The sequence below is a fragment of the Aquila chrysaetos genome, chromosome 9, assembly GCF_900496995.4.
Source record: "Aquila chrysaetos chrysaetos chromosome 9, bAquChr1.4, whole genome shotgun sequence".
NCBI lineage: Eukaryota > Metazoa > Chordata > Aves > Accipitriformes > Accipitridae > Aquila > Aquila chrysaetos.
In genome coordinates this window covers 26,862,963-26,889,429 of record NC_044012.1, presented here as the reverse complement: position 1 = coordinate 26,889,429, position 26,467 = coordinate 26,862,963, and the positions used below count along the sequence as shown (strand labels likewise).

The 26,467-nt window shown below is 53.3% G+C and overlaps 1 protein-coding gene across 22 annotated transcripts; it reads left to right on the top strand.

Moving 5' to 3' along the window:
* The first annotated feature begins 808 nt into the window (after window positions 1–808).
* Window positions 809–21,971, top strand: TPM3 (tropomyosin 3). Of its 22 annotated transcripts, none has more exons than XR_003925104.1 (15): window positions 809–1,105; window positions 2,243–2,375; window positions 2,730–2,855; window positions 5,181–5,222; window positions 5,278–5,415; window positions 8,826–8,959; window positions 9,810–9,927; window positions 10,179–10,249; window positions 11,640–11,715; window positions 12,208–12,270; window positions 12,433–12,502; window positions 14,332–14,410; window positions 16,334–16,397; window positions 19,164–20,149; window positions 20,746–21,971. XR_003925104.1 is itself a non-coding variant. In XM_041126347.1 (14 exons), exons 1-14 carry the CDS (start codon window positions 912–914, stop codon window positions 20,752–20,754), a joined length of 1,317 nt encoding a protein of 438 aa, XP_040982281.1. In that variant the 5' UTR covers window positions 809–911; the 3' UTR covers window positions 20,755–21,971. The 22 variants fall into 22 exon arrangements, 13 of the variants coding, with proteins under 13 accessions (XP_040982281.1, XP_029882164.1, XP_029882167.1 ...); XR_003925105.1 differs by lacking the exon at window positions 11,640–11,715 and adding an exon at window positions 11,052–11,127; XR_003925106.1 differs by lacking the exon at window positions 16,334–16,397.
* The last annotated feature ends 4,496 nt before the right edge of the window (window positions 21,972–26,467 follow it).

Genomic DNA, 26,467 nt, shown 5'->3' with positions numbered 1-26,467 from the left:
GGGGCTCGTCCTTGGGCAGGGTCATGCGCAGCCCCTCAGTGGCGCAGAGCCTGCTGGGACGGGGCCAGCTACCCGGTATTGATGACCCTGCTAATGACGGTGGAGTGTGACTGGGGGCAGGAGCAGGCGGTGCAGGGCCATCGACCCATATCGACCGGCAGCGCTCAGCGGCAAGGGCGCGGGGGTCCACCGAGGGGCAGGGGGATGTCGATGGGTGGTAATTAATGGGAATGAGGCCATGTGCGCAGGGCCAGGGTGCTCGCTGGCCGCGTCCCCCCGCCGGGTGCAGCTGAGCGCAGTTATAAACGGCGGCTGGGCGGCCCCTGAGCCAGACCGCTGAGGAGCCCCCCAAGCCAGCCCAGGTAAGGCAGTGACGGATATAGGGTCCCCTTGGCCCCGGGTGTGCAGGGACAGGTGGGCAGCACTGCCTGCTGTGCCGTGCCGTGCCATGCCATGATGTGCCAGTCCATGTCATGCTGTGCCATGGTGTGCCATGGCCTGCCATGGCCTGCAATGCCATGCCATGCCATGTGACTGTGCCTGCACTGCCCTGCTCCAGCTTCGTCCCCGCTGCAGGATGCTTCCTGCTCGGGCACCGGATACCAGAGCACCCCAATGCCGATGCAGCTGCCCAGGCAGCCTCCAGACGCTGAGGCGAGGCCGGGGTGCTGCCAGCGTGGTGCCCTGGGGAGTCCTGCTCAGGCAAACAGCGAGGAGTTAATCCCCACCTCCAGCTCTCCACCTCTCCTTCTCTCCTTCTCTTGCAGGAAGCTGAGCCCCGCATCCTGTCTGCCTTCGCCTGCCCCTGCCTCTGTCTGATATGTTTGATATTAGGTTGTTTTATTGGAAAACCAACTAAATATCAAACATATTCTTACAGCGCCAGGGACACCCAGCGCCGACCCGGTGAGATGCTGCTGGCTACCTCCTGCGGGCAGGGGGGAGCACGGAGGGTCCGTGCCCCTTCCCGCACTCCCTGCCTGCCCTCTCGCTGCTGCAGTAAAACCCATCTGCCCACACCACACGCCTGTCTCTGCGGGGCTGGGGAGAAGGAGCTGGGAGCTGCCATTGCTAGGGGCTGGCGGAGATTTGGGATGGTGGCATGGTCAGTGCTCAACACCTGTCCTCCCGCTCACGCCTGGGATGATCCCAGGACAAAGGCACGTGGCCCTGTGCCTACCACTGGCTCCACTGCCCCGGTGCATGGGGTTATTTATGGCTACCAGGGCATGGAGGTGCAGTGGCTGCTTGGGGCCCTTTGTGGGCACCATCCCTTCTGCTGCCCTGCTTGGGGAGCGGGGAGCTGCCACCGGGGTTGGTCTCCGTCTTCTGGGTCCCTGGGTGCTGACCCCCTCAGCCCCCAAAATCTGTCCCTGGATGGGAGCAGTGGGTCTCCCCCGTGGGAGATCCCGACCTGGGTCGCAGGGCCAATGGGACCTTGGAGCTGGTGCGAGGAGGCTGCTAATCCCCTGGCTGTGTAGGAAGTGCCACCGCTCTCCCTGAGAATTCCTCTCTGTGCCTGGGGAATTTGCTCCTCCGGCTGCCAACAGCATCTTCTGCCTTGCCACCAAGCACCAGCGCGGCTGGAGCCAGACTCAGGGCTCAGCGGACTCCCTGGGGGCTCCTCTCTGGGTGTCAGGCTTGGCTCCCCCCGCTGCTCCCTGCTGTGCCAAATAATTCGGGCCAGGGGCTGCTGCTAAGCCCCTGCTCTTAAAATAGCACCGGGCTGAGCTTGCCCTTTTCCATGCCGCCCCCGGGCACGGGTAAATGTCAGCCCGGGGGCCACCAAAACATCCCAAGCCTGGTGGGGTGCAACCCGGGGGCGCTTCGCTGCCAGTGCCGCATGGACCCAGCTCAATGTCCCGAGCATGTCCCGAGGGAGTGCCGAGTGGGAGCATGGTGTCCCTGTGATGCTGGCCAGGGTGTCCCATTGCATGGGGTGGGTGGGCAGCCAGGACAATGTGAGACCCCCCGCTCGCAGACCTGCTGCTGCTTTTTATAACTGCCCCAGCTGTCCTCATGAGCCCAAATAAGGCTGTGGCCGCCTGGACCCCCCCAGGGCAGACAATGGGTCCTTAGCACAGACTTTTTGGGAAGGTGGGGAGGCAGCTCGGCCCAAGAAAGGCAAAGCCCCTGCACCAGCCGGCAGGGCAGAGTTGATAAACCAGGCAGCGGGGTGGCAGGCAGCACTGCTGCTCTGCCTGCCCCTTGCCTGTCCTGCTGCCCACTGCCCCGCCGCCAGCGCCCGTGTCCCACCGAGGATGGAGGCCATAAAGAAGAAGATGCAGATGCTGAAGCTGGACAAGGAGAATGCCCTGGACCGGGCAGAGCAGGCAGAGGCTGAGCAGAAGCAGGCAGAGGAGCGGAGCAAGCAGGTAGGGGGGGCAGCAGAAGCCCCCAGTCCGGGAATGTTTGGGGGGATGGCTTCTCCCCGTGCTGGACCACGCTGAGCCCAGACCCAACACAGACTGTGGCAAGGGGTAAAAGGGTGTGAGACCTGCCACTGTCCCACAGCTCGGGGGCATCCTGAGAGCTGCCCAGGGCTCAGCCCCTGCCAGCTAGTGGCATGTGGGACAGAGATGGACACTGTGGGGCAGAGCTGTTCCCGGGATGGGTCAGGAGGGATGCCGTGGGGCAGAGCTGAGCCTGGGATGGGGTAGGCAGGGCTCTCCTGCCGTGCGGGGGTCCAGAGGGGTGTCCACCTGCAGTGACTGCTGCTGCCCTTCCAGCTGGAGGACGAGCTTGCCGCCATGCAGAAGAAGCTGAAGGGGACGGAGGATGAGCTGGACAAATACTCCGAGGCCCTGAAAGACGCCCAGGAGAAGTTGGAGCTGGCAGAGAAGAAGGCAGCAGACGTATGTATGGGATGCAGGATGGGAGCTGGGTTGGCTGCCCTCCCCTTGTCGCCCTCCTGGTGGGACTGCAAGCCCTTCTCTGCAGCCTTGGGGATGCAGGAAGGTTCCTGTCAGTCTTGGTGCACTCCTGGCAAAGCTGTATGTGTGTCTGGGAGCAGAGAGTGACCCCAGAAAGGACACACCCTGGGGGGCCACCCATGGCCATGCAGGGGACAGAGGGATGCTGGCAGGGGCTGGTCCCAGATTCTTCTTGGGCAAGGATGTCCTGGGTAGCCTGGGAGCAGGGACGGAGCACGCTTGGCAGCCAGGACCCCTGAAGCAGGACATGGGGACTCCAAGCTGAGGGCAGAGTGACAGCAGCTGGTGGCAGCCAGCAGTCCCTCAAGCGCAGGACTCGGGGTCCGCGCGTCTCCCCAGGAAGCTCCGAGTCACAGTTGCTAGCAGAGGAGCCAACCTCCAGAGGAGGAGGGAGCCCTTGTCTCCCCAGGCAGGCGGAGGCTGCGTGGGCAGGGTGACAGCTGCACAGCCCGGCTATTGTTGGCTGCTGTTTCCAGGAAAACAATGGCATGAGCGGTGCAGGGTTTCACTGGCCGGCCGCTCTCCCAGCCATCACGTGGCACGGCGTGTGGCCCCACTCATCACCTGCCGGGACCTGGCAGCCAGAGGGGCTGCCACCCCATGGGGCTGCGATGTCTCAGGGGTCGAGTGTCAGTGTGTGGGAGCCAGGAGAAAGTCCTCAGTTCCTCAACGAGCCCAGTTCTGATGTCCGGCCCAGAGGCAGGAGCCTTCCCCTTCTGCTACACCACTGACACCGGGCCATGGGGAAGCGCTCCAAGCCCCGGCACAGCGCCTGGGCTGGCTCTTGCCAGCACGTCCTGGCTTTGAGCTGGGGTCCAGGGTGTAATCAGGAACTCCCGAGCTCTCCCTGAGCACTGAGCAGTTCATCAACCCCGTGGCTTTGCTTGTGGTTTCCTGTCCCAGCCCCAGCTGAGTGTGCCGGCAGCGCCGGCCCTGCACTGGAGCTCAGCACGTTCCAAGCACGGCGTTGCAGAGCTCTGGGGAGCCCTTTCCCTCCCTCGCATGCTTCTTCCCTCCCTTGCATGCTTCTTCCCTCCCTTCGCTCCCTGCTGGCATTTTCACAGTCTCCCTGCTGTCACACCACATCGCTGAGGACCACATCCCCACTCGCTTCGCGACTTGTTAATCCTTTTCTGTGCATTTGGAGCTCTCTTTTTCTGGCCACCATCTCCTAGGGTGGCTCTCGGGGCTCCCCTGGTTTCACGCTGGCTTGGGGAAGCAGAGCGGTGGGAGGACGGATTTTGCACCCCAGAGCATTGGATGTGCAGAGCTGTATCCCAGCTCCTTCCAACCAGCAGGAGCGCACAGGGTCAGGCCCTTTTGGTTGCCAGCTCATCTCTGGGGGACACGCCAAGCCATTTGGCTGGCCAAGTGCATGCCAGCCCTCTCTGCCCTGGCAGATGCAACCCTGGGGCACGTGCCTGCCTGACTGCCAAGGTTTTTAGGAAGTGGCACAGGGGCGGCAGCAGCCCAGTGCCCCTTTTCCTTCTATTCATGTGCCCGAAGCGCTGCCAAATGGGCTTCGTGGTGAGTGAGGGCAGTGACAGGTCTTGGTTGTGTTTTTATTGAGCTCTAAGGGGTCTCCGTGACCCTCGCCGCACAGAGGAATGCCGCTCTCGGCAGCGTTTTCTGCCCCAACTGAGACCGGAGACAGCTAAAGCTGTCGCAACAGTGGGTTTGTGGAGAGGGAGCCTGGCACCAGTGCTCAGCACTGCAGCTCGGCAGTGCCAGCAAACGCCAGAGCCCCGTTCCGGGGGAGGAAGGAGGGAAGCGTGATCTGCCGCAGGGCTGCGGGGGCTCGTCAGGGCAGGAACGTGTGTGGGGAGAGGCGGTACATGAGCTCAGCCCCCGGGAATGCAGCGGCCCGGCAGTGCCCGTATAAGGCCCGCGGGGCTGAGGGACAGGGCGGCCCCGGGGCTGCCCCAGCCCCATGGCGCTCCCGGGGCCGCACAGCCGCCAGACCGCGAGGGGTACGTGCCTCGACGTGGGGCAGAACGCGAAGGCCCATGTGGGGCAGGCTCCCAGGACTGTGTGGGGGCAAGGCCCAGGCCCTCGGGCCCCTGTGGGGCAGGCACCAGCGTACCCAGCCCACCGTGAGGCAGGTCCCGGTACCCCCGCTCCCGCCTGGGCCGCCCCGGTGTCCCCAGGCAGGGCGGTTGCTCTCCGTCTCCACGGCAACGCGGGCGGGGGGAAGTGACGTTCACTTCCCGGGCGGTGGGGCCGGGGCGGCGGGTTCCGGTATTTCAGGGCGGGGCCGGCGCAGCGCGGATCCGCGGGACGGGACGGGACGGGACGGGACGGGACGGGAGGAGAGGAGAGGAGAGGAGAGGATAGGATAGGATAGGATAGGATGGCGGGGGCCACCACCATCGAGGCGGTGAAGCGCAAGATCCAGGTGCTGCAGCAGCAGGCGGATGACGCCGAGGAGCGGGCCGACCGCCTGCAGCGGGAGGTGGAGGCCGAGCGCCGCAACCGCGAGCAGGTATCGCCGGTGCCGCGGGCCGGGCTGCCGTGTGGGTCGGCCCCGCCGCCGGCGGCCCCATGGGGAGGGGGTACCCCGCAGCCGGCCGTGCCGACCACCCGGGGGTGGGGGGTAGAGCTGGGGCGGGCGGCGCTCGCGCGGGTCTGGCTGTGTCGAGGGCCGCTCCGGACAGCGCCGCGGGGCCCGGGGCTGCGGGAACATCGGTGTGATCCCGGCCCGGGTCTGCGCGTTCCTGCGTGGCCTTAGCTCGCAGCGATGCGGGCTCCGCGCCGCTCGCCCTGGCGTCTGTTGGGGCCGGGGTCCCTCCCCGCCGCGTGTCCCGTGGTAGCGGCGGAGGCTCTCACTGGGTCCCCTGGACCCCGGCCGTGGTGCCTCGGCCGGTGCTGAGGAGTGACTGGAGCTGGAGGGAGCCGGCGGATTGCTCTTTCATCGTTACCGGTCTCCTGAGCCAGCCCGGAGCTGAAAGCGGCTGGTGGGAGCACCGGACGCTGATGGGGAGGGCGCCCGGTCCCCGGTCGGGTTCCCTGGCTGTCTGCTCGCTCCGAGCTGCTGGAGAGGAAGGGAGGAACCCGGCCATCTTGTCTGGCCCAGTGTTGCAAGCACAAAGGTGTGAGTAGCTTTGGCATGTACTGATAAAATGGAAGTGATCTCACTCGTGATGCTGCCGATGCAGGAGCTGAGTGGAAAACTCCCCAGGCTCTGCATCCTGCCCAAATCCCAGCGAGCAGGGATCTCTGCTGCCTGGGGCAGGCAGCCCCCAAGACTGGCAGCCTTGTGAGAGCGTGTTGGGGGCAGGCAGGGACTGGGCTGGGATCGCTTGGAGGGAAGGAAGGGGCAACCATGGCAGAATCTGAGCTGGCGAGTGCCCGCTCTGACAGCTCTGTCAGGCTGGGGAGGCAGGCAAGGCTGGCGATATTGTGGGAATGGCAGACAGGGTGACACAGAGCAGGTCCTCAAGGGTGACTGTCGCAGATCTGAGCATGGCTCTCTGCAAATTTGTGCAGTGACTTTGCTGATGAGTCTGTTCAAAACATGAAGCTGAGGCTTTTCCCCCCACAGTGCCCAGGTCTTATGTCTGTGATGAGTGGTGTGGTGCTGCTGCTGTGGGACTGATTGGGCTTTGCTACTGAGGCTGATGGCAGAAGCTTCTGCTGTGCAGTGGGACGAGGCCACTCCCAGACCTCATCTGGGCTCTTTCTTTGCAGCCACATAAGGAATTCTCTTGCAATAGCGGTGTTGTCATGGGAACGTGTGTGTTTTTCCCAGCTTGCTGGAGCCTTGTGATAGGGAAGAGAACTAGTGCTCCCAGTGTAGTGGTGTCTTGTACTCGCCCTGTGGCCTGGCCCTTGGGTCCTGAGGAATGTTACTGTTAGATCTCTGTGGCCTGGAGAAGCGATGGTGAGCGTCGAAGGCTGAGCCGAGCTCTGTCCTTCGCTTACAGGGCTCCCGGTAGCTCCCTGACTCAGGGCTGTCTTCCTGAAGGAGGCACGGAGTAATGGGAATGTGCTGCTCAGCAGTGGGGCTGCCTGGAAGTGTTACCCCCATGCTCTGGGGAAGCCTGATGGCTTCAGCTGTATCCCATGAGGAGAAGCAAAAAGGGAGGTGTAAGGACCCTTCTGCAGACGGAGAGAGGCAGTTCCTTAAATGCAAGGGTGTTTTTTTCGGGTGGGTTAAGGCTGTCTGCAGGAAGTCAGGGCTAGATGATGTGGTTCAGGAGGTCAGGAAACAGAGGCTTGCTGTGCTGGTGTGTCTTGGTCCCCTGGGAGAAGGAGGAGGCTCTCCACCTTGACAGCTTGTTGCCTCTTTAATAGGCAAAAGACGTGTGTCAAGCAGTCTCCTTCCCAGTTCTGTTTAATGTATCATTTTGTTCCTCTTCGAGCAGACCACTTCCTCCTCTGGAGGAACATGCTGGCAAGGCTGGCTCTGGGGCAGCCTGCTGCAGCACTGCCTTGTTTGAGCATCAGAGTGTTGCGGGCTTCCCTGGTGAAGAGCAGGGCATGCCAGCGTGGGAGCTCCTCTTCAACCTGTGTTCTCACAACCTGGTCTTGAAACATGCTGGGGGGGGGCGGGGCGGGAGTGGGGGCGCCGCCGAGCACCTTGCTGCCAACCGGGGCAGGGGGGGCAGGGGGGAGAGCTCGGACAGCTGCTCCTGGGAACTGAAGGTGATTTGTGTTGGGCCCTGCTCTAACACTGGCTTCTTTCATCGCTCTGCTCCTCCCTCTTTGGGCATGGTTAGAAGCAGCATGTCCTTGCAGGCTGCTTTGTTACAAGTAGCTGGGATATTTCATATATGCCTGGCATGTGCCTGTGCATAGGTCTCTGTAGAAGATCACAGTGCTGCCCTGAAATGGCTGCAGCCCTGTCCATCTTTGTACCAGTGCAGTAATCGTGCTGGAGAGCAGGATTCTGGGTTCCCTCAGGGTGGCTCAGGTGGGGTGTTAGCATCCCCAAAATGTCTAGGCTTCCCCCCAGGCTCTGGTCAGGGTTGATGCAGATTGGGCTGATAAGCAGATGCCTCGTGGTCTAGCAGTGGTGGGATAGCAGTGCCTCTGTAACAGGCCTGGCTGGAGGGGGTGTGATGGCTTCTGATCTCTGCTGATTCATTAAAGCCTCGGTCACTTTTGTGGTCATGCTTCTGGCAAATGCGTGGCGCCTGCGGGCTCTTGGCAATTTCACCAGCTCCTGGCATGTATGACTGAACTGAGGTGGCTGCCTCAAGACTGGATGAGGCTTTTGGTCTTTCTCTAGGTTATTAGTGAATTACTGGGAGGAAGAAAGCCTAGAGCATAGCTGGCTCTCCAGACTTGAGCCGCTGGGCTTGTGGGCACTACAGCAATCGGCTGAGCCCTGCTGCTGCCCCAGGTCATGGCAGCGCTGTAGAAAGCCTAGCCTGCCAGCACCCTGACACAGCTTGGCAGACCTCTGAACCTGAAGCTGTTAATCTTTCTCATGTTGCTGATGAGAAGGGCTTGTTTCAAGCAATGCTCATGTCCAGATCACATGAGTAAACTGACTTTGTGCTAAATGGTAGCTGTCAGAGCTCTGGTGTGGTGGATAAATAGGACTGTGATTGATGGCCTGGCAGGATTACAGCAGCTGCAGAGAAGGCCCATTAGCGTAAGTCATGTACTTAGTGTTTATGGCTTAAACTGTCATGTCAGCTCAAGCTGACAGGCGAGAAACCTGCAGGAAGACTGCTGCATGGACAAAGCATGTGTGTGTGAAATGTCATGAAGCTTAACGTGTGTGCAAGCGTATGGGAGTGCAGCCTCTGTAAGAAAGTGGATAAAGCACTCTGGCTTTGTTTTGGCTTCCCATGTGCTGCCGCTGACCTGAAGGCAGACTTCAGCTGCCCTGCACAGACTGCTAAACCTGCCACAGACTGAGTCACCCTCATCTGCTCCCTCTAGGCTGAGGCAGAAGTGGCATCTTTGAATCGCCGTATCCAGCTGGTAGAAGAAGAGTTAGACCGAGCCCAGGAGCGCCTTGCCACAGCTCTGCAGAAGCTGGAAGAGGCAGAGAAGGCTGCAGATGAAAGTGAAAGGTGAGCAAGGGCTGCTGCTCTCACTCCATCAAACATCTCTGATGTGTTCCTGACTGAGGACCCGGTGCCATCAACCTCTTGGGCTTCCTAGAGGGTGGGAAGTAGACACCACATCAAGGCTGGGTGTGGGAGTTGGTGCCCACTTATGCAGAGCAACTAAAACAATGCTGTTGGCCTTGAGTGAGTATCTTGGAATCTGAGGCTAAGGGGGGAGTAAGTGTTGTGTGGAATGTGTGCTACTATGCATCCCTGCCTCCAAGGGAGGAGAAATAAGTGAGTTCTGGGACGCTGTTGACTTGTAAAGGTGACTGCTGGTGGGGAAGCCTCTCTTCCTGCTGGCTCTGCCAGCATACTCCCTTCTGGCAGATGTCCCCTGACCTGGCAGTGTGATTCAAGAGGGGAGCGGTCCACTTCCAGTTGGCTGATGTGCTTCATCGATGCACATGCTGAAGTGAGCAGCCTGACCCAGCTGATGTCCTGCCATAAAGACAGACTTGGCTCTTCCTGCATTCCAGCCTGGAAAGTGCTTGGCTCAGCTGTGTGGAGTCCCTAAGACAGCCTGGCTTGTTCTTCTTGGCAGTACCACATTTCTCTTGGTCCAGGAGCCCAGTGAGCTACTGGAGTAATGCACCAAGGAACAGTTAATTCTGAGCAATCAAGGTTGCTGTATTTGCATCAGCCCAGTGGTGCCTGCCTTCCTGTGCAACCCTCTGCACTCAGAGGTGTGGTGGCTCATAAGGAAGCAATGTGGTCCTGCGGGGGCACTGTTAATGCTCTGAAAGTCATTACGCTGGAGGCTTGTACAGGATTGTTTTATACATCTCCTCTCCCTGTGCTTTCTTTTTGGCAGAGGCATGAAAGTCATTGAAAACAGAGCTCTGAAGGATGAGGAGAAGATGGAACTGCAGGAGATCCAGCTCAAGGAAGCCAAGCACATTGCAGAGGAGGCAGACAGGAAGTATGAGGAGGTGAGACCCTTGGATACTCTAGTACAGTTGACCCTGGCCAGGAGAGATGGCTCCTCTTCCTGCTGCTGACAGGGCTTTCCTCAGCAAACCTGGGAGAGAGCCTGGCTCTCAGCAGAGCTATCTCAGGGCTCCCCTTACCCAAAAGACTCTGGCAGCTCCAGTGATGCCTGCAGGCATTCCCTTTACTGCCTTGCACAGCCTACAAGAACAGAATCATCTTCCTTCCTCTTAACTCTGATTCTCCCTTCCAGGTGGCTCGGAAACTGGTGATCATAGAAGGAGATCTGGAACGTACTGAAGAGAGAGCTGAGCTTGCAGAGTCGTGAGTAATCTGCTCACATGTAACTGGCACATCTACCTTTGCATGGGAACTAACACAGCATTTCTAACCTTGTTACACAAGGCCTGAAGCGCAGGGTGGGTTTAGATCCTCAGATGAATGAGTTGGAAGTGCTCTTCTGCTTGGAACAGGATTAGGTCCACTGAGGATGTGGAGTTTGTGAAGACGTGATTTGCCTTCTAGTGGAGATACTCTGCCCCTTTGCATGGAGGGACTCCCTGGTTAGCGAGGCCGGAGATTCCTTCTCCACTTGGTATTCACCAGCACTACTTTGTACTTATGGTCCCAAGATCCTTACATGTTGCTACGGGGCATGTGAGTGCACAGCGCTTGTCCTAAAGTGGCAGAGGCCTCGCAGGCTGGGACCTGAAGTGGCATGCGGGATGTCCAAGGGCAGAACTGTGACTGAGGTTGGTCTTTGGCCTCTTATTAAAATATTTGCAGTAACCACTACAGACTTCTGCACTGCTGAGCAGCAAGCTGGACTTCCTCTGCTTGGAGCAGACACAAACTGTGGTGCTTGGGCTACTTTCACATGTCTGGATACTTTAGCTGATTCTTGAGGAGCTGGTCAGGGCCTTTCTGTACTCTGGGCCTTGTCTAACAAAGTTAGTGTGTATGCAGCAGTAGCACCGTGCTTCCTGCCCAGACTTGCATGTCATGACCATGACTTTTTTGTGTTTTTCTCCTACCCCCTTTTTTGCTCTGTGGTATTGTGCTATTGGTGCTCCTTTTGACCCTTGCCCCCACCTGGCTTGTGCCATCGTGTGACCATCACTAACAGTCGTTGCCGGGAGCTGCAGGAGCAGATCAGAGTGATGGACCAGAACTTGAAGTGTCTGTCTGTTGCTGAAGAAAAGGTACTAACCTTTCCCTTCTCGAACCATTAAACCAGAACTCTTGTGGTCATCTTGCTATGCTCCTTCCCTCAGCTTAACTGCGTCTTTCTCTCTCCTGGAATGTTCTGTCCTCTCTGCCCATAAACATTCTTGCCTGAGTGGTGGTGGCTGTCCATCTGTCTGTCAGAACAGCTTCACTCCTTACAGCAAACTAAACATGCAGTTTCTACTTGAAGACTCCAGGTCCAGCAGAAATCTGTGTCCACATCTCAGCTGCTCAGCTCAGTGCCCTGCACATGTGCTGGCAGAATACTTAAAATATGAACTTGGAGGTGGGAAGGGAACTTGCTTTCCGCACAAGTGCCTCAAAGCAGGGTCCCTCAAAGCAGGGTCCCATCCAGTCTGATAGCAGACCGTCTCCTAAGGAACTTCCTGGTCTTTCCTGCACATGGATTCACTTCTTGTCTCTCCTGTCTTTCCCTCCCACTTCTTCTTTTCCTTTTTCTCCCCCCTTTCTTTACTAAACCCCACAGTAAATGTTCCGAGCTGGAAGAAGAGCTGAAGAATGTCACCAACAATCTCAAGTCTCTTGAGGCTCAGGCTGAGAAGGTAGGGCTGCTTGTCCAAGGGCCAGAAACATTTCTGTTTTGCTAGGAGGGTGTGTGACCGCAGAGCACCCACTGGGATGGAAACGACACAACTGCAGCCTTAAGCAAGCAAGGAGAACTGTGCATGCTCTCCCAAGAGAGCTAACGGATTTCCGTGCAGGGCTAATGTTGACTGTTGAAGCTGGGAGTGTGGAAGTCTGGCTGCCCTTCCCTGCCTTGGGGCAGACTTGATCAGCCAAGATGTTTATGCAGCTGGGACGAGAATTTTTCTGGGCCCAAGTTTGTGTTACGTGCATGGTGTGGGACTTGCTGCCTGACCCAGTTCTGTTGGACTAGGGTAGGGATGTGAACAGCTCCCAGTTGGAAGTTTCTGTGGGCATGTGCACTGCAGTGAGGAGTTTAAGTCCCCCTCTGTAGCTGTGGGGTCTCTGGAGTGGGAGGTACCTGGGACTGCTGAGGGCTGATGATTGCTGACTCCTCTCTTTTTCCTCAGTACTCTCAAAAAGAGGATAAATACGAAGAAGAAATCAAGATCCTGACTGATAAACTCAAAGAGGTGAGTGACTGTGTTGGGATGGCCCAACTGGGTGGACTGACCTCAGCTTGACTGGGGAGAGATGTGGAGGGTGGGAGACTTCATGTCCTCAGGCTGATGCCTCTGTACTCCTTTGCTGTATCCCAAAGCTGTTGTACTAACTGGCTTGCTTCTGTCTGGCAGGCGGAGACCCGTGCTGAATTCGCTGAACGGTCTGTAGCCAAGCTGGAGAAGACCATTGATGATTTGGAAGGTACATTCTGGGGATGGGAAGCCAAAGAATATGTGGTGAGGAGTGGGGACCTGAGGAAGGCTGTCTCCCAGATAGCTGCAGAGTGGAGACACTGCTCTGCTCCTCAATACTTGGAGTATGACCTCACTTGGCCTCCAAGGTGAGGCTTGGTGCCTCTGGGCTCAAGAGTCCTGCCCCATGTATCTACTCTGTGCAAACAGTTCCCTGGCTGCACTGCGGTAGGTCTCAAGCTCTTGATCCAAACACCTTGCTGTATCTGACTGATGGTGACAGATAGCGTGGCTGGTGTATCTTGGTTGTGATGTCCTCAGGAATGTAACTGGATTCCTATGCTCCAGCTTAACCAAATTTAAGGAATGGCATAGGAAAAAAAAAAACGCCTGAACCCAACAGGAATTGGTTACAATAACATACTTGTGTGCAGAATCTCATGCACATGGCTGTCTGCTGCAGTGTTGCTGCAAGTCAACCACAGTAGTCAGTGGGTCTTGAAACAACCCCCATGAAGACTCAGACTCCCCAGTGTCAGTCCTGGTTCAAGATTAAATCACCAGAAGCCCCATCCGTGCAGTGTGGTGGTCAGCCTGTGCCAAGGATGGGTTCCTTTCCTCCTCCTGTTCCTGGTTTCACAGTACTTCGGGAGCGCTCCTGAGGCCAGCCATCGCAGAATCCTGCCGTTCCCCAAGCCATGGAAGGAGAAAGTTCCAACTGCCTCCCTTAAATCTGGGGCTGTGGCCAGATTCTTCTGTGGATACCTGTGCCTGGAGTGGTGGTGCTGGTAAACCAAAACTGTTGCAGGCCTCCTACCTCAACCACAGCATGTGCCTTTGTGGTCTTTTAGTGCCAGGTCTTGGAGATTCAAAGCCACGTCCTACTGCCTGAAATCACTCATGAGGTTTTTTATCTAGAAATAGCAATGGTGTCAGCTGAGCTGTTCCAGAACCGCAGCCAAGCAGCAATCTGAGCCACCTCGTGATCCAGGGCAAGCTTTTATTGGGAACTGCACAAACTCCTCCAAATACCTGCATGCTCCCCTTGAAACACGTTGATCGAGAGTTGGCTCTAGTCTCCAGCCTTGCTGCTGAAGTGACCTAGTTTATGACAACTGACAAAGTTCTCTGGACTCTGTCAAGTCGTTAACAACATTACCAGCCGTACTGTAGCCTAGGCAGCCAGAGCTGGGAGAAGTCTGTGCCAGCTCTGTGCAGTGCTCAAGGAGTGCATCAGGGCAAGTTTTAGGACTGCCTCCTCCCCTGAAGGTGGGTGATCTGCCTGTCTGCTCCATTATCTGATGGAAAACAGAGGTGTGGCCTGTCTGTTTGGCTTGTCCTGCCTAGCTGTGTACTACAGAATGGGAATTCCTTCTGCCCAGGGCTATTATGTGACTGACTTCTCCCAAGCTGTTTTTTGTATTGAGACTGAAGTTGAGAACAACGCACCTCAATTGATCTGTGCCTTCCTTAGATGTAGCAAGCTTCTCCCTAAGTGGATGGAGTTGCCCTTCCCTGCTGCTCCTCCTGTTAGTGGTTCTTGCTGACCTAGCTGGGCAGCTTGTTCTCACAAGCTGATGCAGCTTGGGTTCTTGGCTCTGCTCCCCTTGGAGCTGGCTTGTAATCCTGGAAGGCACTTGCTGGTCAGACTGTCCTCAGGCTGTTGGAACGCTCCTGTTCATTGTCGGGAACTAATATGGAGTTGTGATGGCTCCACATCTAACTTCATTTTCTTCTGTTCGTGAGTCCCATACTGCTTTTCCTGCCCCAGGGTGTTGGAAGAACTCCTCTGCCTTCCCTCATTGTTTCCCTTTTGTTCTCCTCCTAAACATCTTCTAGATGAGCTCTATGCCCAGAAACTGAAGTACAAAGCAATTAGTGAGGAACTGGACCACGCCTTGAATGACATGACTTCCATGTAAATATGAGCTGGCTGGTGTTTGCCTCTTGCTTCGGCAGGCTAGACCGCCAGAGCTTGCTTGGTTTGCTGTGATTTTCATAGTTGGAGAATCAATGGCACTGTGTTCTCTAGGTTACTTCTACAGATCTCTGCCTCGAGGATTGTGGAGGCTTCCCTGCAGCATGCTGTACTTTAACTCTAGGTCCTTGTGATCTGCATGTGTAACACTAAGTGCTGTGCTGGCCTGAAAGGGTTCTGACTTGAACTCTGAGTGCAATTCCCAGTCCCACTGGGAAAGGCTTCCTAAGGTAATGTGGCTTAGTTTTCTGCTGGAGCCACTGGGCCATGGTCTCGGGTTTCCTCCTGGAAGAGGCTGTGGATAGCACTTGAGTGGATTCCTTAAGAATTGCCCTAACAGGCTTGAGATGGGCTGGATCATGAACTGATCTGTGGAAGTAGCTGAACTCGTATGTTTATGCAGCTTTGCTACTGGGCTTTTTGTTCAGATTTGTGGTGGGTTCTGCTAACAGCTGCTCCACACAGTCCTTACCACTAACCAAGGAGAGGCCAGGTACTTGCACTGCAGAGGAAGAGCCTTAACGCTAGTGTCTGAAAGCTCCCTAAGCAAAGTTTGCTGTGCACAAACACTTAAGCTTCTCTTAAAAAATTAGTGTCTCCTTCTGTCTCATGCAGATAAGTCTTGTGATTCCAAACTTCACTTTGGATTTGCCTCTCTGCTTGGTGGCTTGTTCTGCATCTGCACCCTGCATTCATGCTCTCATCATCTTGCTCTGAATTCCAGTACCTTTTTCCAGTTACTGTGCACAGGGCATCCCTGGGAACGAGTGCTGTAAAGATGCTGAAGCTTGACAGCAGCAGCAGCAGCCCCCCAGTTATGCTGCACTTGCTCCTAAACAAAGCTCCCTCTGTTTGACCCGATGTGCCAGACACTGCTGTGCTCTGAGGGGCTGCCCTTTCAATGTCTGGGTGTAGCTGGGAGTATGTTGTTCTCATCTGCATATCTTGTGTAGAGCCATAAAGCTCCTTTTGTATTTCTCTTGCCTCTTGCTTGAGCATGATGTCACCTTTTTTAAGGAAAACAATTCTTGTATAAATTGAATGGAACGGCTGGTGCTTTTGAGAAATGGGTTTCTAGTGACCACTTGCTGCTTTAGAGTAACTGTTCCAATGTTGCCTTGAAACCAGTGTAACCATCATCACCCACGCTGGAATACAGACTTCATTAATGCGCTGGATTTTTCCCTTTGGGTGTCTTATTGGCTCACAGATGTGACTTGCAGCTCTGCAAACAGTGCCTTGGTGGGCAGCATGTTCTGTAGGGTCAAATGGGAGGTTGGGGTTTGTAGCAGGAAGTCCTCGAGCTGTGCCTGCTTCATTCAGCCTGGCTAAAGACACTCCTCAACCTGCCTGCTCTGTAGTGTTCTGGCATTGGTTGCCAAATGCTGGCTTACAGTGGGAAGTCACCACACCTGATAGTCACTAGGTCACTGGCAGGGTGTAAAAGCTAATAAATATCAAGTGAGCTCTGGCTGGTTTCCAGTTGGACAGGACTGGTTGGGTGTGAGGTGCTGCCTGTGCCTGTTGTGGGGGGATGTATGGCCCCTTGCTTCAGGAATGAGAATGCACTGCAACAGGGCTGTGGGCATCTGAGCCAGAGAATCTCTGTGTTGCAGAGTCCTCCCCTCCCCATGCAGGGGTTGAGGGTGATGGGATCTTCCTGGGAGTGTGGCATGGAGCTTTACACTGAGCACTGCAGCTGGTGGCAGACTGCAAACACTTGACATGTGCCACTGCTGGTCTGAGTCTGTTGCTAGTTGCTCTGGTATCATAAACACTGATCAGCCTCTCGTAACTGTATGTGCTGCCTCGTGGTGGCTTGTCAAATACTTTTTCCTTTCTGGATTGGTTCATCTGCCACAGTGCCCGAAGAGCCCTTCATGAACAGAGTTTTGACGAAATGGGACACCTCCCATGGTTTCCTCAGGTTTGTGTCACTCCATTCTCCGCACAAATGGGACTAGCAGTAAAGATAGTCCAGACACGCTGAACTGCCCTAGCCTGTTCTCACTCTTGTCTTCTGTGTCAGGGCTGTCCACTCTCTGCTGGGTCTGGGTGGTGAAGGAGGGAGCATTCCCACAAGGAATTTTAAAGGGTAATAGCTTGGAAAGATCTGGCAGATGGTGGTCTAACTCTTCTGGGGTATGGGGCAATAACTGTGCCCTGTAAGTACAAAGCAAGAACCAATAACTCCTCAGTAACCAAACCTGCAGCTGGAGTAGGGGGTCTAGATCCTGCGGGAGGGGCAAGGTTTCTGTCACAAGTGTTCAGGTGTGTGGAGGCTTCCAGCCCAACGCTCAGTTGCCAGCTCTTACCACGTGGGAGGTGGTACCTTGCCCTTATGAAATGGCCTCCCTCTCATGGGGAGGTCCTGTTGGCTGTGGGTTTATTACTGGCTCACACTGTGTGGAGCTGTTTGCTCTGCTGTTGCACAGTGGTGTTGCAAGTGATGTTATCAAAGGCTGGGCTGTGGCAGGCCCTTTCCCTGCTTGTTCTAATGGAACTCCATGCTGCAGGGTGGGTGGGTGGGTGATGCAACTTCTGCCCTGGGAGGTTTTGAGAGGCTTCTGGTCTGGCTGGATTGCTAGGCTTGTGCAGGCCGGTTACTGTTAGCTGGGCTGTTGACTCAGGATTGCTGCAAATGCAGATTAGCTGACCAGAAGGCACAGGTCCTGGAGTTCCGGTTGCAAGGATGGCTGGTAAGGCTGCCCTGCAGGCTGGGTGGAGAAGGGAGCAGGCCAAACACTGGAGCTAGCCCCAGCAGACCTGGGCAAGTGTTCCATGTTGAGGAGCTGTTCCTGAAGTGTAGGAAGGGGCATGCCAATTACTTCAGTCAATCTGTCCCCTCATGTGGGTAGATCATCAGGTCCCCATCCATAAGCAGTAATGCTTGCTTGAAGGCAGTGAGCCGTTGCACCAGCCTACAGCCATTAGTACTTCTGACAGCAGTTCACTCCCATCCTTTGCTACTCTGGAGACCCAGGACCAGCCCTGATCACCTGGGGCTGGAGACTGGCATCAGGGTACCCAGACTACTTGCTCAGAGCCAGCATGGAGGCCAGAGAGTGAGTCTGTAGCAGCAGTAGTAGCTGATGTTGCAAGGTAGGCTCTGATGTAGGCCAGGATGGGGTGTACCTGTCCCCCATACCACAACTTCCCTCAACTTCTAGTTAGATTGTGGTGGGACAGAAATTGTTGGCTTCTCTGGCTGTTGCTTGGTCCCTTGAAGGCTGTAAAGGGACAATCAATCAATGTTACTACCCTCTGTCCTGTAGAGTGAGGTGCAGCTAGAGCAGGTGCTGAGGGCTGAGAGGAGCTGAGGGTAGTTGGGTGAAGGTGAGCTTTCTTCCTTGCGTGTGGCTGTCACACTGGAGGGACTGGGCTGAGACTCTCTGGAGAGGGGGACGTGCTTTGGCTGCTCCATGTGAACAGCTTGACTTGGTGTGTCCTGGATCTTACCTGGCCAGGTCTTGGTCAAGAGCAAAATATTCCTAGGTTGAAAGCAATGAGGAATGGTGTAGATCCCTTTCAGAGGGTGCCCTAGATTACTAGGGGTGTTGCAGTACAAGGATTTGAGAAGGCTAAGGCCAGCAAGAATTGCTGTGCTTTATGCTCGCTCATCACGCAGAGGCAGCATGCTGTATGTATTGCTACGGTTTGCGATGATTAGTTCTGCCAGGCTGGAAGCTGTTGTGTAAGGATTTTTCACTGCCAGGAATTCCCACAAATGCAGGAATTGGAGTTGTCAGGCTGGGAGGACCCTGACTGTGTAGAGATGGGCAGAGACAGATGCTGAACCAGTTCTCGGCAGTGGCTGGTTGTGGCTGACAGGCTGCAGCCCCAAGAGGTGACCTGTCCTGGGAGAGGATCAGACTGGTTCTCCCTTTCCCTGGAGCTGCTGATGAACGCATGTGCTTGGTACCAGCCTTGGGGACAAGCATGGCCACTAGGGCCCTGTGAGGCTGTAAGGACAGGGACTGAGTGGGAGGTGAAGGCTGTCAGATGCAGTGGCAGTTTGTGCCCTGCTCATTTAGTTGTTCTGGGGCAGATGTAAAATAGGAGCCTGTGCTCCAGAACTTCCTCTGTCCTGTACCTGAAGCAGATACTGCCTTCAGTCCTTGTCTAGATGCGGTGGGTTGTTAGTGTGGCACAAAGGCATGTCCTTGGAGGGGTATCCTCCAGGTCAGGTATGAGATGCTATCATTCTCAGTTCTTCTGGTGTCCCTGTCCTACTGTTAAAACCCCATCAATCCCTCTGCTGTGTGGTGTGGCTCACTCTGGAAGGTGCTTCTGGTCCAGCTGTGGTAGGACTACTTCTTTCTGCACAGTGCTCCACAGGCTTAAAGTACATCCCAAGTCTCGCTCCTTACCTGGGTGCAGCCCAGTCCAGCCTGCAGGCTCATCTTCTGGTGTTCTTCTCTTCCTTTCTTTGCCTTCGCAAGCCCTTGGCAGCACTTCCATTTCTGCCTGCACTTGGTGTTCTCTGTAATCATCCTGAGCTGAAATGCAAGTTAGAGTAAGACAAACCTTTGTTCTCCCTGGTTTCATCTGTGTAATAGCCTAGACTTGATCCTCAGAGGCACGTGTTATGGAGACAGCTTATTTGATGTGCTCATCTTGGTACTCTACTAACCTTCCCTTTCTCTCTTTTTCTCTCTTCCTCTTGTTTCCCCTAATCCTGTTGCTGCTGCAGAGCGCCTGTACAGCCAGCTTGAGAAAAACCGCCTGCTCTCTAATGAGCTGAAGTTAACGCTGCATGATCTGTGTGACTGAGAAGGGGGCCCACTAATACCATTAAACAAGCTTATTGCGACCACCAATGCTGTGGACCACAGTGAAATCTGATCATTCTTAAGACTGGCAGACTTGCAAATTTTATGCAATTGCTGCTATTTAATGGGGCACTTGAATTTATCCTCTAATTTATTTAAGAGTTGGTTGGGTTTTTTTTTTTATAAAGGTAACCTCTGTTCTTGGTGAAGTAACCCTCAGACTTGGCTGGTTTTTGAGCAGTCTTGTTCACTTGTCCAGGGGGTCCTGCCTGGCTCCTCCATGGAACCAGAATGGCTGCACCCACCAAGAGAGGGGTGGGGTGAAGTTAGGCTTATGTCTGCTAAAAGATGCCTGTCAAGTGCTATGACTTAATTTACTGTTAGCTGAATGACTGTAGGATTTCCTGCTGCATGGAATGATGGCTTCGAACAATAAATGACTGACCTTGTGGTCTGTGAGACACTGCATACCTGTAGTACTTTCCTATATAGTTGAGTCCTAACCTAGAAGGTTTGGGGGAAGCAGTCGTTCCTGGGGCCTGACCCCAGTGCAGCTGCAGAGCCCCAGAACAGGTTGGGAAAGCTCATGGGCATCTTGAAAGCAAGTCCCAAAATCCACAGCATGAAGCTGTGTCTTGAGTGCCTGCAGGCACAAATCTCTAAATGCTGCAGTTGCTAGTGCTCTAGGAAGGCTGCTTCTTGCTCTGTGCACAGTTTCTGACCCTGGGGAGGTTGGGGAGTGGCTTTGAGAAAATGCCTGTACCTAAAGGACATCTTTCTACAGCCTGTCTGTCCAGTGTCCCAGTGTGTGGATCTCTTCAGTGATAAGGGTAGGCTCACCTTTGGAGTAAAGCCTACCTAGAGCACTAGTTGCTGATCTGAGCTCTCCTCCTGGCTTAAGGAACATGTAAGAATTGACAGTGCAGCTGCCTGTAGTCTTGGGCAGAGTTGTAGCACCCTTGCTCCTACTTGCTCCCTGCCTGCCCTTCACTGAAAACAGCCTTTTCCCTGCTGTTCTTGAGGCATGGTTGTCTGCTCCCTGCTGCTAGGTAGTTATGGTCTTGGTGACCAGCTTGGCATCTCTGTCCTGTGCTTGGGGTATGGGGGCCACAACCAGCTGTAATTCCAGGGGGTGATTTCTAAGTGTGTTTTACCTCCACGTTGCTCTTGGGTGCCTTGCTGGGCACAGGGGTCTGCTGTCTGGAAGTGTTGAATGCCTGGGGCTAGCTACAGTCAGAGGCACCTGCATGCAAAACACAGCCTAGAGCACTGGGTAAAAGTACATCGTGACTGTCCTGACTGGGAGCACCGGCAATGCGAGAGGCAAGGGCTACAAATGAGCCAGGTAACTTCAGAGCTTCTAGCTGCACCCAGCCAGGCACCCCCACTCTGAGGACTTGCTGTGGCAGCGTGCTGGGAAGGGGCTAGTGCAAGCTTTCTTTGGCGAAGGTTTCTCGGTTGTCTGAAGCCGACTTGTAACTCTTGACTCTTGCTTCCTGCCAGATAAACTGAAATCCACCAAAGAGGAGCATCTCTGCACGCAAAGAATGCTGGACCAGACCCTGCTAGACCTGAACGAGATGTAATGGATCCCTGCTACTGCCTCCGCCACATGATGCCCGGGGGGGCCAGCCCAGCTGCTGCTGACCTCTAACCCTTGGGGACCAGAGTTTACTTTCTGTTGCCAACTTGACCAAACACAAATCTTGTCCTTTGCCTCAGGGTTAAAGGCCATCAGGTTGGGCAGAGCTTCAAACAGCATTATTAAGGGAAATAAACAATGCAATAATGTTTGGGGAGCATGTTTGAGATGTATACATTTTGTAACTACCTTTTTTTGTAGCAACCATTGTAAACATTCCAAATAACTTGTGAGAGGGTGATGAGCTATACTTCAAAGCTCTTGGCTTTAAAATTGAGTATTAACCTTCTGTTAATCAGCTCTGGACCACCCTGCTTTGGCAGGGGAGGAAGGAGGGTGTGACGGTTCTGGCGGTGGCCACTGAATCAAAGTAGCTGGGCTAGGGATGGAAGCCTGTTGGGAAGTCTTCCTTTCCAGGAGCTGTTTGCCAAAAGAGCAGTTCAGTTTCTCAGCTTTAAGATAACTCTGTGTTGTGCAGAAGCAACTTGCGTGAAAGGAGATTTTTTTTTTTTTTTTTTTTTTTTTTTTTTTTTTAAGGCCAAGCCTGTTATCTGAACAATTGATCCTTCGCAGGGGTTGTTTCCCTTCCCTGCCCCGCCCCCCCCCCCCCCCCCCCCCGCCAGTGTGGGCCACTCCCTTTCCTGGTAGGCTTAGACGAGCCATGGCCCCTCTAACCCATTGCTACACAGGGGTTGAATTTGCCTTCACTAAGTGCTGATGCACCAAGCTTTATCGCTCATCGCTGGGTTACACTTAACAGCTTAAGTACAACAGCCTTGCTTTCTTGGAGAAGTTTTATTTGCCTACCCTGATGGAGGGAACCGAGGCCTTCCCTCCTGGCCAGGAGTGCTCTTAGTGTCTTAATAAGGTACAAGCCATCTTGCTGTGCATTGCTGATGTGTAGTTGTTGTGAGGCGTGAGTGTGGAGATGTGTCAAGCTCGCGGCGTGTAGCTTGTGGTTTGAGCGTGCTGCTTGGTTGTAGCAGTTCTAGGGGCCAATCTGGAGAAAAGGAACCCTATCAAAGTGTTTTGATACTAAATTGAAAAATTGTCTTACTGTCTTTTGAAATAAAAACCAATCCCTCCACGCTGCTGTCTGGCTGCAGAGCTTTACTGTGTGTGAGCCACTCCGTTTGGGCCTGTGGGGGATGAGGGTGGGTCTGAAGACCAGGGCCTGTACCCGTCCTTCAGGGAGGAGACGGGCGGGTGGGTTGTAAGGCGAGGCTCGCCTGCTTCCGCCCGGACCCAGAGCGCAAAAGCGGGCCAGCGCAGGCAAGTCCTCCCCCTTTTACCTCAGCCTTTCAGCGGCAGCCGCTGCTTCCCCGGGGCGCATGCGCGGTGGCCCCCGCCGCGAACCGGAAGGTGGCACCGCAGGGGGCGAGGCACGCGCTGCGCCTGGGCGGGAGCGAGGAGGTCTCGCGCATGCGCAGGGCGGCGGCGTGCCGCAAGGCGGGAAGGGTGCCCGGCCGTCAGCGCCGTTATGTCTCCGGTCTGACGGGACGAGGCGGACTTGGCTGTCTGCTCTCCTCTTCTTCCTCCTGTTCTTGGTGGTGCTTGCCTTCGCCTTTAAGCTAAACGTGCCCAAAGGGTTGCTGCCCTTCAGCCGGGAGCTCTGGGTTCCCTGAGGGGGGCTTTTACTCCTGGTGAATGGGTAGTTGTATGGGGAAGCAGGGGCCGTTGGTCCTGGTGAAAAAGGGAGTGGTGTTGAGGGGACAAAAAAAGGCTATGGAGAGTGTTGAGGAGGTGGGAACCCTCTGGTAACAGGGCTAGAGAAAGAAGGGACTAAGGGAGGATGTATGGAGGAGGGGTCAGTGATTTGTTTTCCTGGGCTAGAGAAAGGTTTGGAGAGCACGAAGGGCTGTGCTGAAAAAAAAGCAAAACCCTGAGCTCAGGATCTTCCTGTGGGGTGTTGGGAATGGTTGTGCTGTGTGCTTGCAAGACAGAAGGCTCTCATTTAGAAGCACCGTAGTCTAAGGGGTCTCTGCAATCTGACAGGGAGCGGGTGACCGAGGGCATGTTGTCCATCTGCTAGCACTTAGCTGTGGGATGCCAGTTTGTGTAGTCAGAGCAGGGTTGGTTTGTTTTCTGGGCTCTTACTATTGGCTGGTCTCAACATCAAAACTTGGAGAAGAGGGACCATCAACTGTTGGCCTATGCACCTTTGGAACTTGATAGGTGAGCTGTTGTGAGCAAGCTCTGCACGGCACTGAGAAAATGTATTGAAGCAGGTTATTACAGGAATAAATATGAAAGAAGGGTGTGTTTTAATGACAATTTAAACCTGCATTTATTTAAGCACTCTGCCACTTTTTGTTTTTAAGCCCATTTAAGGATACATCTGTGAGCAGAGGGGGGGGAAAACATTTTCCTGTCCTTTTTTCAGGCCTTCCTCACGTTACGATACAGTCACTGTTGAGCCCATTTATGAGAATAGTGCAATTTGTTCCCAAAAAGCTTTGGTGTCTGCCCAGTCTTCACAAGCCAGAAAGTTAAGCAGTGTTGTGACAACTGAGGAACGTGGTAGGTAGAAAAGTAAAAATTCATAGAACGGAGGATTGTACACATAGATGTAAATTTTTAGAAAGAAGAACAATTTTATTATTCTGTTGAAAAAGCTATGGTTTGTGACAGCATATTATTCAGGCTCTCTGGGACAGGAAGCCCCCTATTTGTTCTTTATTATTTTCACTTGTACTAGCTTTTCACAACTTTTGAAGCCAGTATGAGCTTGTAGATGCTGAATTAAGGATTATTTTTTCTCTCTAGTGACAGGCCATTTACTCTGTTGTGATGTCGCTGTTGATATGATAGACAGTATTGAAGTTATCTCCTGAACTTGAGAACTTTATGTGGACAATTAGCACCTGGAGTTGGCTGTGAGAGCTCTGGACATTGAAGGTATTACTTGTGATATAAGCTCTCCTGCTATAATTCCAAAATTGTAACTCATCCTCCTGAGAAAGAAATGCTTCTTGTTTTCTTCATATTTAAAGGGAAAGGAGGTTTGGTTTTACTATGTCAGTTAGCAAGAATCCATGAGTTTTAGTCTCTGTGTGAATTCTCCTTTCTGTAGATGATTATCAGATTCCTGTAATTTGTCAAGTGACCTTTTTGCAGAACTAGAACTTCCCATTGAACATTATGAGCTTGAACTTTGTGACCAAGTTATTGTGCCTGGTGGGTCTGACCTTCTTCCAGTGGCCTGGAGGTGAAGACAGCCACTGTGAGAGCAGTGCAGTTGGGACAGAGCAATCTTCTCTTTGTTCGTGAGAGTGTCCTTCTAAATAGAGTTCCACCTAGATCTTATGTCCTGATACATGACTGTCCTCTTTCCCAAGTATGGCCAACCTGATTTGTAGTAAAAGAGACTGTGAGTAAAAGAGATTGTAAAGGCAAATAGGAAATTTTGGGGTCTGATTCTGAGTTTCTCTGAGTGCTTTAACTTCTCAGAGTAGTTCCTTGGGCTCTTTGAGGGCCTCCATATTCTCTTTTAATAAAATGAAAATTGTGAAAGAATTCCTCTACAAGAACAAAGATGTTCACATGTGAGCTGCATCTGGTCTTCCTAATTGCACTATGTTGTAGAAGCTGGATTTTTAGGTAATAAGAAAATGAAAGCTTGATTGTAAAGCTCTTACTTTTTTTTTTTTTTTTTTTTTTGGGGGGGGGGGATCAGGAACATACTTCTTTAAAATATAATTGCATCCATTATGTTGGCAGTGGGCATCTAAATTTTAAGGCAAAAGTAGGCCGCATCTTTTCAAGTGCACTGATTTGAAAATTGAAGTTGGCTTTTCTCTGTTTGATGGGCTGCTCTCTAAATCAGAGTAATTAACTAAACTAAAGATTAACAACAGAGAATGGGCCTTGGAGCTTGGAAAGCGTGTTTCATGATTGCCTTTGTGCCACTTTTGTGCTGCTTGCTGAACTATTTTTGTTGGAGAGTGTTTGGATCCAAGAATTAGTTTTTACATGATACTGAGTACTTAGGAGGATGAATAATGAGAGCCTTTCTGCTTTAGTCACTAACTCCTATCCAGAAGAGTTTCACAGTGACCATAAGTGTTGGCTGCCTCATGGCTGTCCTTCTCCATTTTGCGCTAGAGTCTGTTTATTGGCAGCAGAAAGATGTCTCTAACAGAAATTAGCATCACTGCCACTCTCATTGCTCTAGGACAAAGCGTAATGCAAACTTCAGGTTTCCAAGCCAATTTAGGAGAGCTTCTGTTATTAATCTGCAATTAATAACTTTTGATAATAGAGTTGCGTTTCTTAATGAAAAATGTGTTACCAGCATTAGTTGCTGTTGGTGGTTCTTGGGAGCAAACCACATGTTTTATTTCAGGTTTCACTGTCTACCCAGGAGACAGGTGGATACTGGAAGTGAAGCAAGAGTGTGATTACTGTAGAAGTTTATGACACAGACAGCACTAAAGTATATTTATCTGATGCGAATATGTGTTTAGTTAACAACGGGCAGCTGCCAAAGGGAGTGCCATGATGAATTGTGTTACAGATATTTAGCATTATTAAGGAAACGAGAGAGAGAAAAGGAAATTAACCCTTGCTGTGTTATCTCAGTCTCTCCCTCAGTCTCTCTCTCACACACATTTCTATTCACATTTCATCCATACCAATCTTCTTACTGTGTTACAAACCTCTACAGAAATGCACAGTTCTGTGAGTGTTTGTGGAAAGTGCGTCGGGTCTTCCTTGGAAGGGGACAAAATTTTCACTGACCTCTGGCAATTTGCAGAACCTGAGCATAACTCACTGTTTTTCTAAGGAGTATTTTGAAGAGCTCCTGTCATCTTGTAATAAGTCTTACCATATACTTCAGGTCCTGAAAGATGGCATCACAGGGATAAAAGCTGAACTGTTTTCTGTTCTTCTACAGGTAAGAGGCAAAGGTGGTAGTAATTTCCTTCAGATTTTTTTTTCTAGTCCCTCAGGTCATATAATAATACTCTTGTTCACACCTATGTGAAAGGAACTGCTTTGTGGTTCAAGTTATGCCATATTTCTCCTGCAAGAGCAAGTTACTCTCTGCAAGGTTTTTGCAGACAGCCTTCTGCAGTTTCTACAGTTGTGAGCAGTCCAAGAGGCAAATCCGACTCCCTCAGAAATGTGAGAAACCAGGCACTTTGACAGAAGAGCTGGGAAAAAAATGAATTACGGCAGCAACTTGAACTTTCTGCTCTGGCATCAGAGCAGCAGCAGCTCTTACCTGAGCTGCGTGCAGCATGGCTTGTTCTTACTTAGACCATGTGCAGGTCCATGGCACACTTGCTCTTTGCCAGGTAGCGTTCCTGCAAACAATTTCCAGACAAAGTTTTGGAATGAGGGTGTTCCAGGGACCATTCTCCATAGGTGAATTGGATGCAGTTTTTGAAGTTGATGAGTTTCAAAGCAGAAGCAAGTTATTGCATGGCAACTGGCCTCAGCACCTGGGAATGTAAATTGAATGTGTTCAGGAACTAATATAAAAGTAGCCACAGACTCGTCTCTAATTTTATACAGAGCAAAGTATTTTGGAGGCAATCCAGTGTGTTACAGTGACATTTTGATTACCTCAAAAAAGAA